Below are 14545 nucleotides of genomic sequence, written 5' to 3' on the forward strand. Positions count from 1 at the left end.
CCCTAGACAGGCAGGAACATAGGAATAAACCGAGGGGTGGCCAGTCCTCTTCTGGCTGTGCCCAGTGTAGTCACATAATCATTGTTCTTGGTGCAAAAGTATTCATATTTGCTTCACAACTCTCCCTGCAGTAGATAGTAATGACAGTAGACACTGCCTCCCTATGGCCAAAGGTGCACACTACAAATGAAACAACCTTTTCAACCATCTCAACATTTTCTAAGCCTATGATCATCAATGGCTTAAAGTTAGATGTCATGTCATCGTAGGAAGGCATTACAATGTATTACAATTCATCTTACAATTCCCAAATTTCTGTATCCTTCCTCTTTGACCCTTTCTTCCTCTGCTCTCTACCTCCCTCCATCTTCCCTTCAATCCCCCTATCAATCTGTCCTCCTTCCTCAGCCTCCTCTCCACCCGTCTCCTCATGGCCACATCTGTCAGCTTGCGACAGAACACCAGCTCTCTCTCTCTCCCACTCTCTCTCTACCTCCTTCCATCCTCCCTTCCCTCCCATCTCTCTATGTGTCCTCCTTCCTCAGCCTCCTCTTCACCCGTCTCCACATGACCACAGCTGTCAGCTCGCTACAGAACACCAAGACAGGAAATGACACGGCTGCCACCAGGTGGCGGCACTCCCCGTGCTCACTCGTCAAGAACACCCGCCGGGACAGGAAGTCCTCAAGCACAGCTTCCTGTTGGGTCAGCGTGCAGAGGGAGAGGAGGAAGTGGAAGAGCTGGTGCCCGTGGCCGATGACGTCACAACGCCCTGGGAAGGAACACTCAGAAAAGGAAAGGATAAGCAGAACGCCACCAAGAGGAACAGCAACACCTGTGTGTGACATCAGTGTCAACAAATGTGCTCTACATGCAGAATCCTCTTGTCAACCTCCCAACTTCTTCTCTATCTCGCTCTCTCCCTCTTTCCCCCTCCCTCTCTCTCTCTCCCGCTCTCTCTCTCTCACCTGAATTGCTTGTAGGGTCATCACAGAGTTGTCTCCCCGGGTCCTGCAGACCAGGCGATGGGCCACGGGACTGATATGCTAACATTTAGCAGCAAACATACTTTTAGATGTCCTGAATAAACTTATAAACACTTGCAACAATTTCAGGGATTTTACTGAGTTACAGTTCATATAAGGAAATCAGTCAATTGAAATAAATTCATTAGGCCCTAATCTATGGATTCCACATGACTGGGCAGGGGTGCAGCCATGGGTGAGCCAGGCCCAGCCAATCAGAATGAGTTTTTCCCCACAAAGGGGCTTTAATACAGACAGAAAAATTCCTCAGTTTCATCAGCTGTCCGGGTGGCTGGTCTCAGAAGATCCCGCAGGTGAAGAAGCCGGATGTGGAGGTCCTGGGCTGGCGTGGTTACATAAGGTCTGTGGTTGTTAGGCCGGTTGGACTTACTGCCAAATTCTCTAAAACGACGTTGGAGGCGGCTTATGGTAGAGAAATGAACATTTAGTTCTCTGGCAACAGCTCTGGTGGACATTCCTACAGTCAGCATGCCAATTGCATGCTCCCTCAAAACTTGAGACATCTGTTGTGTGACAAAACTGCACATTTTAGAGTGGCATTTTATTGTCCTCAGCACAAAGTGCATCTGTGTAATGATCATGCTTTTTAATCAGCTTCTTGATATGCCACACCTGTCAGGTGGATGGATTATTTTGGCAAAGGAGAAATGCTCATTAACAGGGATGTAAACAAATTTGTGCACACAAGTTGAGAGAAATAAGCTTTTTGTGCGTTTGGAACATTTCTGGGATCTTTTATTTCAGCTCATGAAACATGGGACCAACAATTTACATGTTTCGTTTTTATTTTTGTTCAGTATAAAAGCACAACCAAATTCCAATAGAAAAACGTCTGATTTTTGGTTTAGTTGTCATCTAAATGACTTATTACTGCACTGACAACCGTTTAATAATAGTTAGGTGGGTGCTTACGTTTGTCCTATTTCACACATGTACAAATGTGTATTATATGTGAATTGGACATTTGTTTTTTGTATATTCCACTGCCCCTGAGACACCCTCGGAGAGTGGGGTCACGGCCAGGGATCATCCACTATTGAAGATGACCCTGGAGCAATTAGGGTTAAGTGCCTTGCTCAAGGGCACATCGACAGATTTTTCAACTAGCCAGCTCGGTGACACAAACCAGCGACTTTATGATTACTGGCCCAATATTCTTAACCGCTAGGCTACCTGCCATTCAAAAGTCACAGCAAAGTTCAAATGGGAATACAATGTCAGATATTTTGTATTTATACAACAACTTAATGTGTTATCACTTTGCTTCAAGGACAAGGTAGCTGTTCTGGAAAGAGACAAGTACTTGAGAGGAACGTATATCTTCCTCAACGAGGACTATCCTGAAGCTGTGCGCCAGAAGAGGGAAGAACTTATCCTAGCCATGAAAGCTGCCAGAGCGCTTGGGGACATTGCTTACATCCGCTATGACAGGCTCATTGTCCACCCTCCCTCCCAAAAGCCTGGAAGGGATGAGAGAGCCAAGCCTATGGGTTCGTAGCTTAAACCCCTCAGCACACACACACACACTTACACACACCAACTGATTAATGGACGGATTAATGTATATATTTTTCTCTTGCTTTGTTTGCTATTTTCCATATTATGTCTATCGCTGATGAGCTACCCAGGAAAGGGCTGAAAATAGCCCATATTAATATATATGTAGCCTTAGAAATAAGGTTAATGAAATCAATAACTTACTAACATCAGATAACATTCATATATTAGCCATTTCTTAGACTCACTTAGATAATGAATTTGATGATACAGTAGTAGCAATACAATGATATAAGATCTATAGAAGAGACAGGAATGCTTATGAGGGAGGTGTTGCTGTATATATTCAGAGTCATATCCCTGTAATGCTTAAAGAAGATCTTATGTCAAGTGTTATTGAAGTGTTGTGGTTGCAGGTTCACTTGGCACATCTAAAGCCTTTTCTTTTGGGGTGTTGCTTTAGGCCACCAAGTGCTAACAGTCAGTATCTAAATAATATGTGTGAAATGCTTGATAGTGTATGTGACGTAAACAGAGAGGTCTACTTTCTTGGGGACCTGAATATTGACTGGTTTTCATCAAGTTGTCCACTCAAGAGGAAGCTTCTCGCTGTATCCAGTGCCTGTAATCTGGTTCAGGTTATTAATCAACCTACAAGGGGGGTTACAAACACTACAGGAACAAGATCATCCACTAGTATTGATCACACTTTTACTAATACTGTAGAACTTTGTTCTAAAGCTGTATCCGTACCCATTGGATGCAGTGATCACAATATAGTGGCTATATCCAGGAAAGCCAAAGTTCTAAAAGCTGGGCCTAAAATAGTGTATAAGAGATCATACAAAAGATTTTGCTGTGACTCTTATGTGGATGATGTTAAAAATATTTGTTGGTCTGATGTGGTTAATAAGGAGCACCTAGACGCTGCACTTGATGAATTTATGAAATTGCTTCTTCCAATTATTGATAAACATGCACCTGTTAAGAAACTGACTGTTAGAACTGTTAAGGCTCCATGGATTGATGAGGAATTGAAAAACGGTATGGTTGAAAGAGACGGGGCTAAAGGAGTGGCTAATAAGTCTGGCTGCACATTTGACTGGCTGACTTACTGCAAATTGAGAAATTATGTGACTAAACTCAACAAAAAGAAGAAGAAACTGTATTATGAAGCCAATATCAATTAGAATGATGGAAAACACACTTTGGAGTACTTTAAATGAAATGATGGGCAGAAAGACAAATTCAACTCTTCTTTAATCGAATCAGATGGCTTATTTATTTTACATTTACATTTTACATTTTAGTCATTTAGCAGACGCTCTTATCCAGAGCGACTTACAGGAGCAATTAGGGTTAAGTGCCTTGCTCAAGGGCACATTAACGTCATTTAGCAGACGCTCTTAGCCAGAGCGACTCACAAATTGGTGCGTTCACCCTATAGCCAGTGGGATAACCACTTTACAATTGGGGGGGGAAGGATTCCTTTATCCTATCCCAGGTATTCCTTAAAGAGGTGGGGTTTCAAATGTCTCCGGAAGGTGGTGAGTGACTCCGCTGTCCTGGCGTCGTGAGGGAGCTTGTTCCACCATTGGGGTGCCAGAGCAGCGAACAGTTTTGACTGGGCTGAGCGGGAACTATGCTTCCGCAGAGGAAGGGGAGCCAGCAGGCCAGAGGTGGATGAGCGCAATGCCCTCGTTTGGGTGTAGGGACTGATCAGAGCCTGAAGGTACAGAGGTGCCGTTCCCCTCACTGCTCCATAGGCAAGCACCATGGTCTTGTAGCGGATGCGAGCTTCAACTGGAAGCCAGTGGAGTGTGCGGAGGAGGGGGGTGACGTGAGAGAACTTGGGAAGGTTGAACACCAGACGGGCTGCGGCATTCTGGATGAGTTGTAGGGGTTTAATGGCACAGGCAGGGAGGCCAGCCAACAGCGAGTTGCAGTAGTCCAGACGGGAGATGACAAGTGCCTGGATTAGGACCTGTGCCGCTTCCTGTGTAAGGCAGGGTCGAACTCTCCGTACTCACAAAACCATTTGATGTTGCCAATTATTTTAATGATTACTTCATTGGCAAAGTGGTCAAACTTAGGCAGGAAATGCCAACAACAAACAGAGAGCCATTGTACTCAAGTATAAAAAAATATGTATATGGAAAAAAAGCATTGCAAGTTTGAATCTTGTAAAGTTAGTGTGGGAGAGGTGGAAAAATTATTGTTATCGATCAATAATGACAAACCTCCTGGCATTGACAACTTGGAAAGTGTAGTAACTTGACAAGGAATGCCCACACGCATTTCAATATTACTTTCCTTAACTTTCAACCTAAGAAATAAAAGGTGTACAGCCATGTACAAACAGTACAAATACAGCAAAACGATACAGCCCGCTCAACATGTGGTGGAGTCGCATTGTACAGATCTGACTCTGGGTGATGACATCATCAAAGGGGAAAGGTCACGGTCAATGCCAATAATAACCATGCACACATGAATAATAATCATACTATACTGCAGGTAAGTACAACACATATTCAATGAAATTATTTATATAGTGTCCACACTATAACAGAAAGCTACTGAGGATGGTAGCTGACTATAGCCACTCCTATTTGTCATATATTTAATCTGAGCCTAGAGGAAACTTTTCATTCTCAGGCCTGGAGGGAAGCCAAAGTCATTCTGCTACCCAAGAGTTGTAAATAGCCTTTACTGGTTCTAACAGCAGACCTATCAGCTTGCTGCCAGCTCTTAGCAAACTGTTGGAAAAAAATGGTGTTCGACCAAATACAATGCTACTTCTCTGTAAACAAATGAACAACAGACTTTCAGCAGGCTTATAGAGAAGGGCAATCAACATGTACTGCGCTGACACAAATGTCTGATGATTGGTTGAAAGAAATTTATAATAAGAAGATTGTGGGAGCTGTACTGTTAGATTTCAGTGCAGCCTTTGATATTATTGACCATAACCTGTTGTTGAGAACTTATGTGTTATGGCTTTTCAACCTCTGCCATATCATGGATTCAGAGCTATCTATCTAATAGAACTCAGATGGTTTTCTTTAATGGAAGCTTCTCTAATGTCAAACATGTAAAGTGGGGTGTACCGCAGGGCAGCTCTCTAGGCCCTCTACTCTTTTTTTATTTTTACCAATGACCTGCCACTGGCATTAAACAAAGCATGTGTGTCCATGTATGCTTATGACTCATTTAACCATATACGCATCAGCAACCACAGCTAATTAAGTCACTGAAACCCTTAACAAAGAGTTGCAGTCTGTTTTGGAATGGGTGGCCAGTAATAAACTGGTCCTGAACATCTCTAAAACTAAGAGCATCAGCTGAATCTGGTAATGAATGGTGTAGTTGTTGAACAAGTTGAGGAGACTAAATTACTTGGTGTTACCTTAGATTGTAAACTGTCATGTTGTAAAGATGGGGAGAGGTCTGTCAGTAATAAAGAGATGTTCTGCTTTTTTGACACCACACTCCATAAAGCAAGTCCTGCAGGCTCTAGTTTTATCTTATCTTGATTATTGTCCAGGTATATGGTAAAGTGCTGCAAAGAAGGACCTAGTTAAGCTGCAGCTGGCCCAGAACAGAGCGGCACTTCTTGTTCTTCATTGTAATCAGAGGGCTAATATTAATACTATGCATACCATTCTCTTTTGGCTAAGAGTTGAGGAAAGACTGACTGCGTCACTTCTTGTTTTTATAAGAAACATTAATGTGTTGGAAATTCCAAATTGTTTGCATAGTCAACTTACACACAGCACTGGTTACAATGATGACATAATGCTGTGGTTGAAATTCCACCCTCAAACAACATAGATTTTTGGTTGCGATGGAGACGTGAATAAAATCCAGTGTATTTTCCATGTAGATTCCACATCACAATACGTTGGCAAATTAAGTTGAAACAACATTGATTCAACCAGTTTGAGTCCAGTGGGTCACTACTATAATTCGCTCTCGATAAGAGTGTCTGCTAAATTACTAGAATGTAAATATAGAAGTATAGGCTGGTGTTCCACAGAGGTGAGAGAAGGAAAAGGGAACTTACCTGAAACTCTCCCTTTCTGAACTCTCCCACCTCCAACTACTTTAACTCAGTGTGTATCAACATTTCACTCCCACCGAGCCCAGACATCATCATTCCTTCAGTCCTAAAGTAAATACATCTATTTTGCTTGGCCATCTTTTGAATCGATTTGAAATTCATTGCTCGACTGAGGGACCTTACAGATAATTGTATGTGTGGGGAACAGAGAAGAGGTAGTCATTCAAAAATCATGTTAAACACTAATAAGTTGCAAGGATGAATAAGTCCATGCAATTTATTATGTGACTTGTTAAGCACATTTTTATTCCTGAACTTATTTAGGCTTGCCATAACAAAAGAGTTGAATACTTATTCTTTCTCTCTCTCTCTCTCTCTCTCTCGTAATAGACAGTATGTTCTCCTGCCTCTTAGTCAGCTTAATAAAATACTGCCTCCTTTTCTTAATGAATGTAAGGAATTATTTCTAATTATGATTATTTTCCTCTCAAACTGCAGACCACGAGGATTATCAGTCATGAGACATTCTTTAAACTGCTGCTGCTGAATTTTCAATTCTGTTTAATGGACTGAACACATTCCATTCTTATACTCTATTCTACATTTTTACATTTTAGTCATTTAGCAGACGCTCTTATCCAGAGAGACTTACATTTAGTGCATTCATCTTAAGATAGCAAGGTGGGACAACCACAAACAGTGCCTACAGAGTATTCACACCCCTTGACTTTTTCCACATTTTGTTGTGTTACAACCTGAATTTAAAATTGATTACATTTAGATTTATTGTCACTGGCCTACACACAATACACCATAATGTCTAAGTGGAATTATGTTTTTAGTAATTCTTTACAAATTAATTAAAATATACAAGCTGAAATGTCTTGAGTCATTAAGTATTCAACCACTTTGTTATGGCAAGCCTAAATAAGTTCAGGAGTAAAAATGTGCTTAACAAGTCACAAAATAAGTTGCATGGACTTATTAATCAATGCAATTTATTAGTGTTTAACATGATTTTTGAATGACTACCTCATCTCTGTACCCAACACATACAATTATCTGTAAGGTCCCTAAGTCGAGCAATGAATTTAAAACACAGATTCAACCAAAAAGACCAGGGAGGTTTTCCAATGCCTCATAAAGAAGGGCACATATTGGTAGATGGGTAAATAAAAACATGCATCCTGTTTGCAATAAGGCACTTAATTAAAACTGCTAAAATTGTGGCAAAGAAACAAACTTAATGTCCTGAATACAAAGTGTTGTGTTTGGAGAAAATCCAACACAACCATCACTGAGCATCACTCTTCATATTTTCAAGCATGGTGGTGGCTGCATCATGTTATGGCTATGCTTGTCATCGGCAAGGACATGGGAGTTTTTTTTTAAGAAACAGAATAGAGCTAAGCACAGGCAAAATCTTAGAGGGAAACCTGGTTCAGTCTGCTTTCCAACAGACACTGGGAGACAAATTCACCTTTCAGCAGGACAATTACCTAAAACACGAGGCCAAATATACACTGGAGTTGCTTATCAAGACGACATTGAATGTTCCGGAGTGGCCTAGTTAAAGTTTTGACTTACAGTACCAATCAAAAGTTTGGACACACCTACTCATTCAAGGGTTTTTCTTTATTTTGACTATTTTCTACATTGTAGAATAATAGTGAAGACATCAAAACTATTAAATAACACATCTGGAATCATGTAGTAACCAAAAAAGTGTTAAACAAATCAAAATATATTTTATATTTGAGATTCTTCAAATAGTCACCCTTTGCCTTGATGACAGCTTTGCACACTCTTGGCATTCTCTCAACCAGCTTCACCTGGAATGCTTTTCCAACAGTCTTGAAGGAGTTCCCACATATGCTTAGCACTTGTGTGCTGCTTTTCCTTCACTCTGCCATCTGACTCATCCCAAACCATCTCAATTGGTTTGAGGTCGGGGGATTGTGGAGGCCAGGTCATCTGATGCAGCACTCCATCACTCTCCTTCTTGGTTAAATAGCCCTTACACAGCCAGGAAGTGTGTTGGGTCATTGTCCTGTTGAAAAAACAATGATAGTCCCACTAAGCCCAAACTAGATGGGATGGCGTATCGCTGCAGAATGCTGTGGTAGCCATGCTGGTTAAGTGTGCCTTGAATTCTAAATAAATCACAGACAGTGTCACCAGCAAAGCGCCCCCACACCCTAACACCTCTTCCTCCATGCTTTACGGTGGGAACTACACATGTGGAGATAATCCGTTCACCCACACCAAAGAACCAAAAATCTCAAATTTGGACTCCAGACCGAAGGACAAATTGCCACCTGTCTAATGTCCATTGCTCGTGTTTCTTGGCCCAAGCAGGTCTCTTCATATTATTGGTGTCCTTTAGTAGTGCTTTCTTTGCAGCAATTCGACCACGAAGGCCTGATTCACACAGTCCCCTCTGAACAGTTGATGTTGAGATGTGTCTGTGACTTCAACTCTGTGAAGCATTTATTTGGGCTGCAATTTCTGAGGCAGGTAACTCTAATGAAGTTATCCTCTGCAGCAGAGGTAACTCTGGGTCTTCCATTCCTGTGGTGGTCCTCATGAGAGCAAGTTTCATCATAGTGCTTGATGGTTTTTGCAACTGCACTTGAAGAAACTTTCAAAGTTCTTGACATTTTCCGTATTGACTGACCTTCATGTCTTAAAGTAATGATGGACTGTCATTTCTCTTTGCTTATTTGAGCTGTTCTTTACATAATATGGACTTGGTCTTTTACCAAATAGGGCGATCTTCTGTACACCTTGTCACAACACAACTGATTGGCTCAAACGCATTAAGAAGGAAAGAAATTCCACAAATTAACTTTTAAGAAGGCACACCTGTTAATTGAAATGCATTCCAGGTGACTACCTCATGAAGCTGGTTGAGAGAATGCCAAGAGTGTGCAAGGCTGTCATCAAGGCAATCGGTGGCTATTTGAAGAATCTCAAATATAAAATATATTTTGATTTGTTTAACACTTTTTTGGTTACTGCATGATTCCATATGTGTTATTTCATAGTTTTGATGTCTTCACTATTATTCTACAATGTAAAAAAATAGTAAAAAATAAAGAAAAACCCTTGAATGAGTAGGTGTGTCTAAACTTTGACTGGTAGTGTAAATCGGCTTGAAAATCTATGGCAAGACTTGAAAATAGCTGTCTAGCAATGATCAACAACGAACTTGACAGAGCTTGAATAATTTTAAATATTGTACAATCCGTTGTACAATATTGTACAATCCAGGTGTGCAAAGCTCTTGCAGATTTACCCAGAAAGAGCTGCTGTAATCGCTGACAAAGGTGATTCTAACATTGACCCAGAGGTGTGAATACTTATGTAAATGAGATATTTATGTGTTTCATTTTCAAGACATTTTAAAATATTTCTAAAAACATGTTTTCACTTTGTCATTATGGGGTATTGTGTGTAGATAGGTGAGAGAGAAAAATATATATTTAATCTATTTTGAATTCAGGCTGTAACACAACAAAATGTGGAATAAATCAATTATCTGAACACACTGTATCACAGTCATAGCAGTCAGAGCTGGTAAGGGGGAAAAGAGTGTGAGTGTCAGTTCATGAAAGGCTTTTTCTATTCTATTCGTTTTCTATTATATAATATTAAAAAAACATATTTATGGTTCAAAAGGTTTAAGACAATTGGGTTTTTAAAATGATTTTATTGCTCAAATGGAAAACATTTATAAATGCATTACATTTCAATGGTGATCTTTTTCTTGAATTCTACTCAGTTAATCACAGTCAATTCTTCTGGCTTTGTAGGATCAACAAATGTTGAACTTCCCATGGAAGCTTTCAATTAAAATAAATTAAATAACATTTTGATTGAATTAAATGAATAACCAAACAAAGTAAGACCATGGATGTACTGTTCTGCTGGCTACATCAAGATGTCCTTGCCCAGGCACAGGTGCACCCCACGGCCATGGACAGGAAGGAGACGCTGTAGCACTTCCTAGTGGCTGAGGTGTGGAGCACCAGGACCTGCTGGTAGATAAGTACAGAGTTCTGCCTATAGCCCACGGCCTGGCTGCTGTTGGTGGGGTAGACACAGTACATAGAGCTGCACTCGGCCTCCCAAATGGTCGTAGGAATACTGTTCTCGACTGTAGTGGGTCTGGAGATGGAACAGAAAGAGAAGAAAACCACTTAAGCAATAAATCAACAACAAATATTTTAACAGTAAAACGTACTAAATACTGTTTGAAGGGATAGTTTTCACAGGCTTTCCTTAGAGCTTGTATTAACATTGTAAGACAGTAGCATAACTCCTCCCGAGGTCAACATTTCTGAAAACTATCCCTTTAAGTACAGTATCAAATACTTTAGTGTGTGTGTTACTGTAAACTCACTTCCAGGTCCAGGGGGACAGGGAGCGTGTGTGGATGTTCCCGTTTCCCTCTGATTCCTCTGAAGGAGTCTTGTAGTAGTCTGAAGGGATAGTCAGTGTGTCCTCACACCTCTCCTTCTCCTCCTCCTTCCCTTTGGCCATTGTCAGGCCCAGCAGCATAGAGACACCGCACACAACCTGAGGACGGGAAGAGATGGAAATATTATAAGTTATGTAACAAATGAATAGTGCTGAAACTAAAGCAGAAACAGACAGGCTAATCAAAAACCATGGGACAGAAACTATTCTCCTTGCATTTTCATCAATTGAATGAATCAATTTGTCCAAATCGGATGTGATGCTGCACTGTACTGATGAATACATGAGGCAACCAATTCGTTTGTTTTTTATAAGATTGAATCAACTAGCACATCAGAAGTATATGGCAATAAAAGTATGGCAAATAAATAGATTGTTACAAATGACTTTCAGTATAACAAAAAACCTTAGTAGTAGCTTTATCACACATGCTGTCTGTTTTACTCACCAGATACTTCGACACGTTGCTTTTGAGCTCCATCTCTGATGTCTGTCACATAACTTCTGTCTCCCGGTGTGATGTATTTATCTGATTGCCTTGAGTGGAAGAACTGCAAGTATTATTGATTAGAAAAGTGATAAAAATGAGATGTTATCTTTGACCTTCATATCGGTGGTAGACCATTGGAAACAAAGGGAGATTCTGCAGATCTAAGTTAGTTGGCCTTATCACCTAATCTACTACCAGCCTCCTTGGGTGTGGAAACACCATGCAAAAGGGTGTTAAAGGAAATGTCCACTACTTTTCAACCTCATATTCATTATCTCCAGCACCATACCAGTGTCTACATATGTGAAAATGGCATGTTTATATGATCCGTGTTTAAAAACTTTCAAAAAAATGCTTCTCTGTGACATCACAGGGTAGGATTAAAAGTAAGAAAAACAGTGATTTTCAAAACTTGTAATGAGTTTCTAGCCAGAGGGAGTGTATTTTCTTGCTCCCCACGTCACCGCAAATCTCATAGTGTTTGAAAATCACTGTTTTTGTGCTGAAGATAATGAAAATGAGGTTGAGAAGTGGTTGAGTTGCCCTTTAAAACTGGATGACTAATTTCCCTCACGGACATTGTGCATCCTCTACAAAATTCTTAGGGAAGGGAAGACTAGATTATATTATCTCTTGATTATATAAGAGCATATAATTTTGTTTATGTGTGACTCTGTTTGCTTCTCCTAGTGCAATGTACTTGATTGCTGGTCCTGGGGACCTACAGGGTGTGTATGCTTTTGTTACAGCTCAGGGCCCAGTTTCACGATAGCGATGGAATTTAGGTTTAGGAGTGTTTTAACAATGCATCTTTCCTACAATGGCCAGAAACATGCGTTTCCCAAAACACAGTCGCTAAGTGCGTCATTGGAGCATGTCTCGAAACTGATAGGATCGAAAGAAAGGCAGGGCTGATCTGGGATCAGTTTTCTCTATTTAAATTTTACTTTAACATTAGCATTATTTCACAATACTGATGACGTATCAGCTCCTAGAGAGATATTAACACCTACGGCTGCAAATATTGAGGGCGCTTATTCTAATGCTTACCAAATAAAATGCACTAAGTTAACGATTTAGGCTACACATTACACATCATTAAATATTGATACAAATTACAGACAGTAGCCTACAAGTAGGAAAATAGAACTCAATTGATTGAACATGAAATGTATTTCAATAGGATTGAAATAGGCCTATAGCCTACTGTATTTATATTTTAATGCAGTCATCTCGGTTTTCATTTTAAGCAGATTTTTAAACGTTGCTTGTTTGTATCAATTGCAAAGACATTGGCAACTGTATTTATAGTAAATGTTGTTCCAAATTTATCAGCTGTCACAGAGAGCTGGATAAACCATGTGAGTCTATGTTTACTGGGGATCTTCTGTGTATAAAGTGATACGGGAGGGCAAAAAAGCATCTAACGATGCAATTAGCTGTTCTGAGGCAGGCAGAAGATTGCGACCGTTTTCAAGTGAAACGTTAATAGCGATGGTTTGGGGAGATTTAATGATTCTCTTATGAAGTTTCTAACTATGAACTTAGCCTTAACATGCTTTTGGAGAACCAGGCCCATCTCAGCAAAAACACACCTGATTCAACTAGTGAACTCATCATCAAGGTCTTGTTAAGGTAAATTGTGTATTATTGCTGGGCTGGAACGTAAGCCTGCACACACTGCAGCTATAGTACTATGGTTGGTCATTCCTGTAGCCAGTTGCATGCATCTATCTTTTTATCTCAGTGATCAACCACATAGGCTGAGAAGATAATATCAGAGAAGCAGTGGTTGTGTGATACTCCTACCTCCTCCTACGCGGTTGTAGTCTAGTCATTCCTGCACACGCTAGGCTATGAACTACACAACAGCTTTGCTATCTATCTCTCCATCTAGACGAAACTCTGTTCTAGATAGATGCCTCCAATGATACAGTTTCCCCATGTGCTCTCTACCACTCAACCACTGCACAGCATCACACAGATGAGTGAGAGGCTGACTGCATCCAGCCACTGTCCTATTTTAGAACAGGCTACATCTAATCTAACAACACCCGAGAGAGAGAGAGAGAGAGAGAGAGAGAGAGAGAGAGAGAGAGAGAGAGAGAGAGAGAGAGAGAGAGAGAGAAGAGAGAGAGAGAGAGAGAGAGAGAGAGAGAGAGATCTTACGGGTATTGTACTATACAGTACCTCCTCTTCCTGTGATGCAACCTTGTCACCCTGTGTGATGTGATTCCTAGTGTCCCCTGTTGTGGTCTCTGTCAGAAGGTGTCAAGGTGTCATTCTGAGTCTGCTGCTGTGACTGGTCAGAGTCTTGTGTGGTGCTCAGGGCCTGTAGGGCTGGGAAGCGTGTCAGCACTTCTGTGACCCATTTTATCTGGAGAGAGGATGTGTGCATGTCGATAAATAAAATGCATCTGATTTATTTGCTACCCATGAGACAACAAAACACAACAAATAAAATAAAAAATTTATTTGGAGTGCGGAGTGCAATAGAGATTGCGTCATCTGTGGATCTGTAGGGCCGGTATGCGAATTGGAGTGGGTACAAGATGTCTGGGATGATGGTGTTGATGTGAGACATGACAAGCCTTTCAAAGCATTTCATGGCTATAGATGTGAGTGCTACGTGGTCATAGTCATTTAGTCAAGTTACCTTGGCGTTCTTGGTTACAGGGACTACAGTTGGTATTACAGACTGGGCCAGGGATAGGTTGAAAATGTCTGTGAAGACAATTGCCAACTGGTCAGCGCATGCTCTGAGTACATGGCCTGGTATTCCGTCTGGCCCTGCGGCCTTGCGAATGTTTACCTGTTTAATGGTCTTACTCATATCGAGAAAAATCACACAGTTGTCCGGAACATCTGATTCTGTCATGCATGATTGCTTGCATCGAAGCAAGCATAGAAGGCATTTAGCTTGTCTGGTACAGTAGGCTCGCCTCACTGGGCAGCTCGCGGCTGGGT

The 14545-nt window shown here is 40.9% G+C and overlaps 1 protein-coding gene across 2 annotated transcripts; it reads right to left on the reverse strand.

The window, feature by feature from the left end:
• Window positions 1–10430: 10430 nt before the first annotated feature.
• LOC121544324 (interleukin-17A-like) lies at window positions 10431–11851 on the reverse strand. 2 transcript variants are annotated; one of them, XM_041854245.1, is made up of 4 exons: window positions 11762–11851; window positions 11537–11625; window positions 11012–11187; window positions 10431–10776 (listed from the first exon to the last, which is right to left on the reverse strand). In XM_041854245.1, exons 2-4 carry the CDS (start codon window positions 11567–11569, stop codon window positions 10545–10547), a joined length of 441 nt encoding a protein of 146 aa, XP_041710179.1. In that variant the 5' UTR covers window positions 11570–11625; window positions 11762–11851; the 3' UTR covers window positions 10431–10544. The 2 variants fall into 2 exon arrangements, with proteins under 2 accessions (XP_041710179.1, XP_041710180.1); XM_041854246.1 differs by lacking the exon at window positions 11762–11851 and having other exon boundaries at window positions 11537–11717.
• Between the last annotated feature and the right edge of the window lie 2694 nt (window positions 11852–14545).

The sequence above is a fragment of the Coregonus clupeaformis genome, chromosome 29, assembly GCF_020615455.1.
Source record: "Coregonus clupeaformis isolate EN_2021a chromosome 29, ASM2061545v1, whole genome shotgun sequence".
NCBI classification, from domain to species: Eukaryota; Metazoa; Chordata; class Actinopteri; order Salmoniformes; family Salmonidae; genus Coregonus; species Coregonus clupeaformis.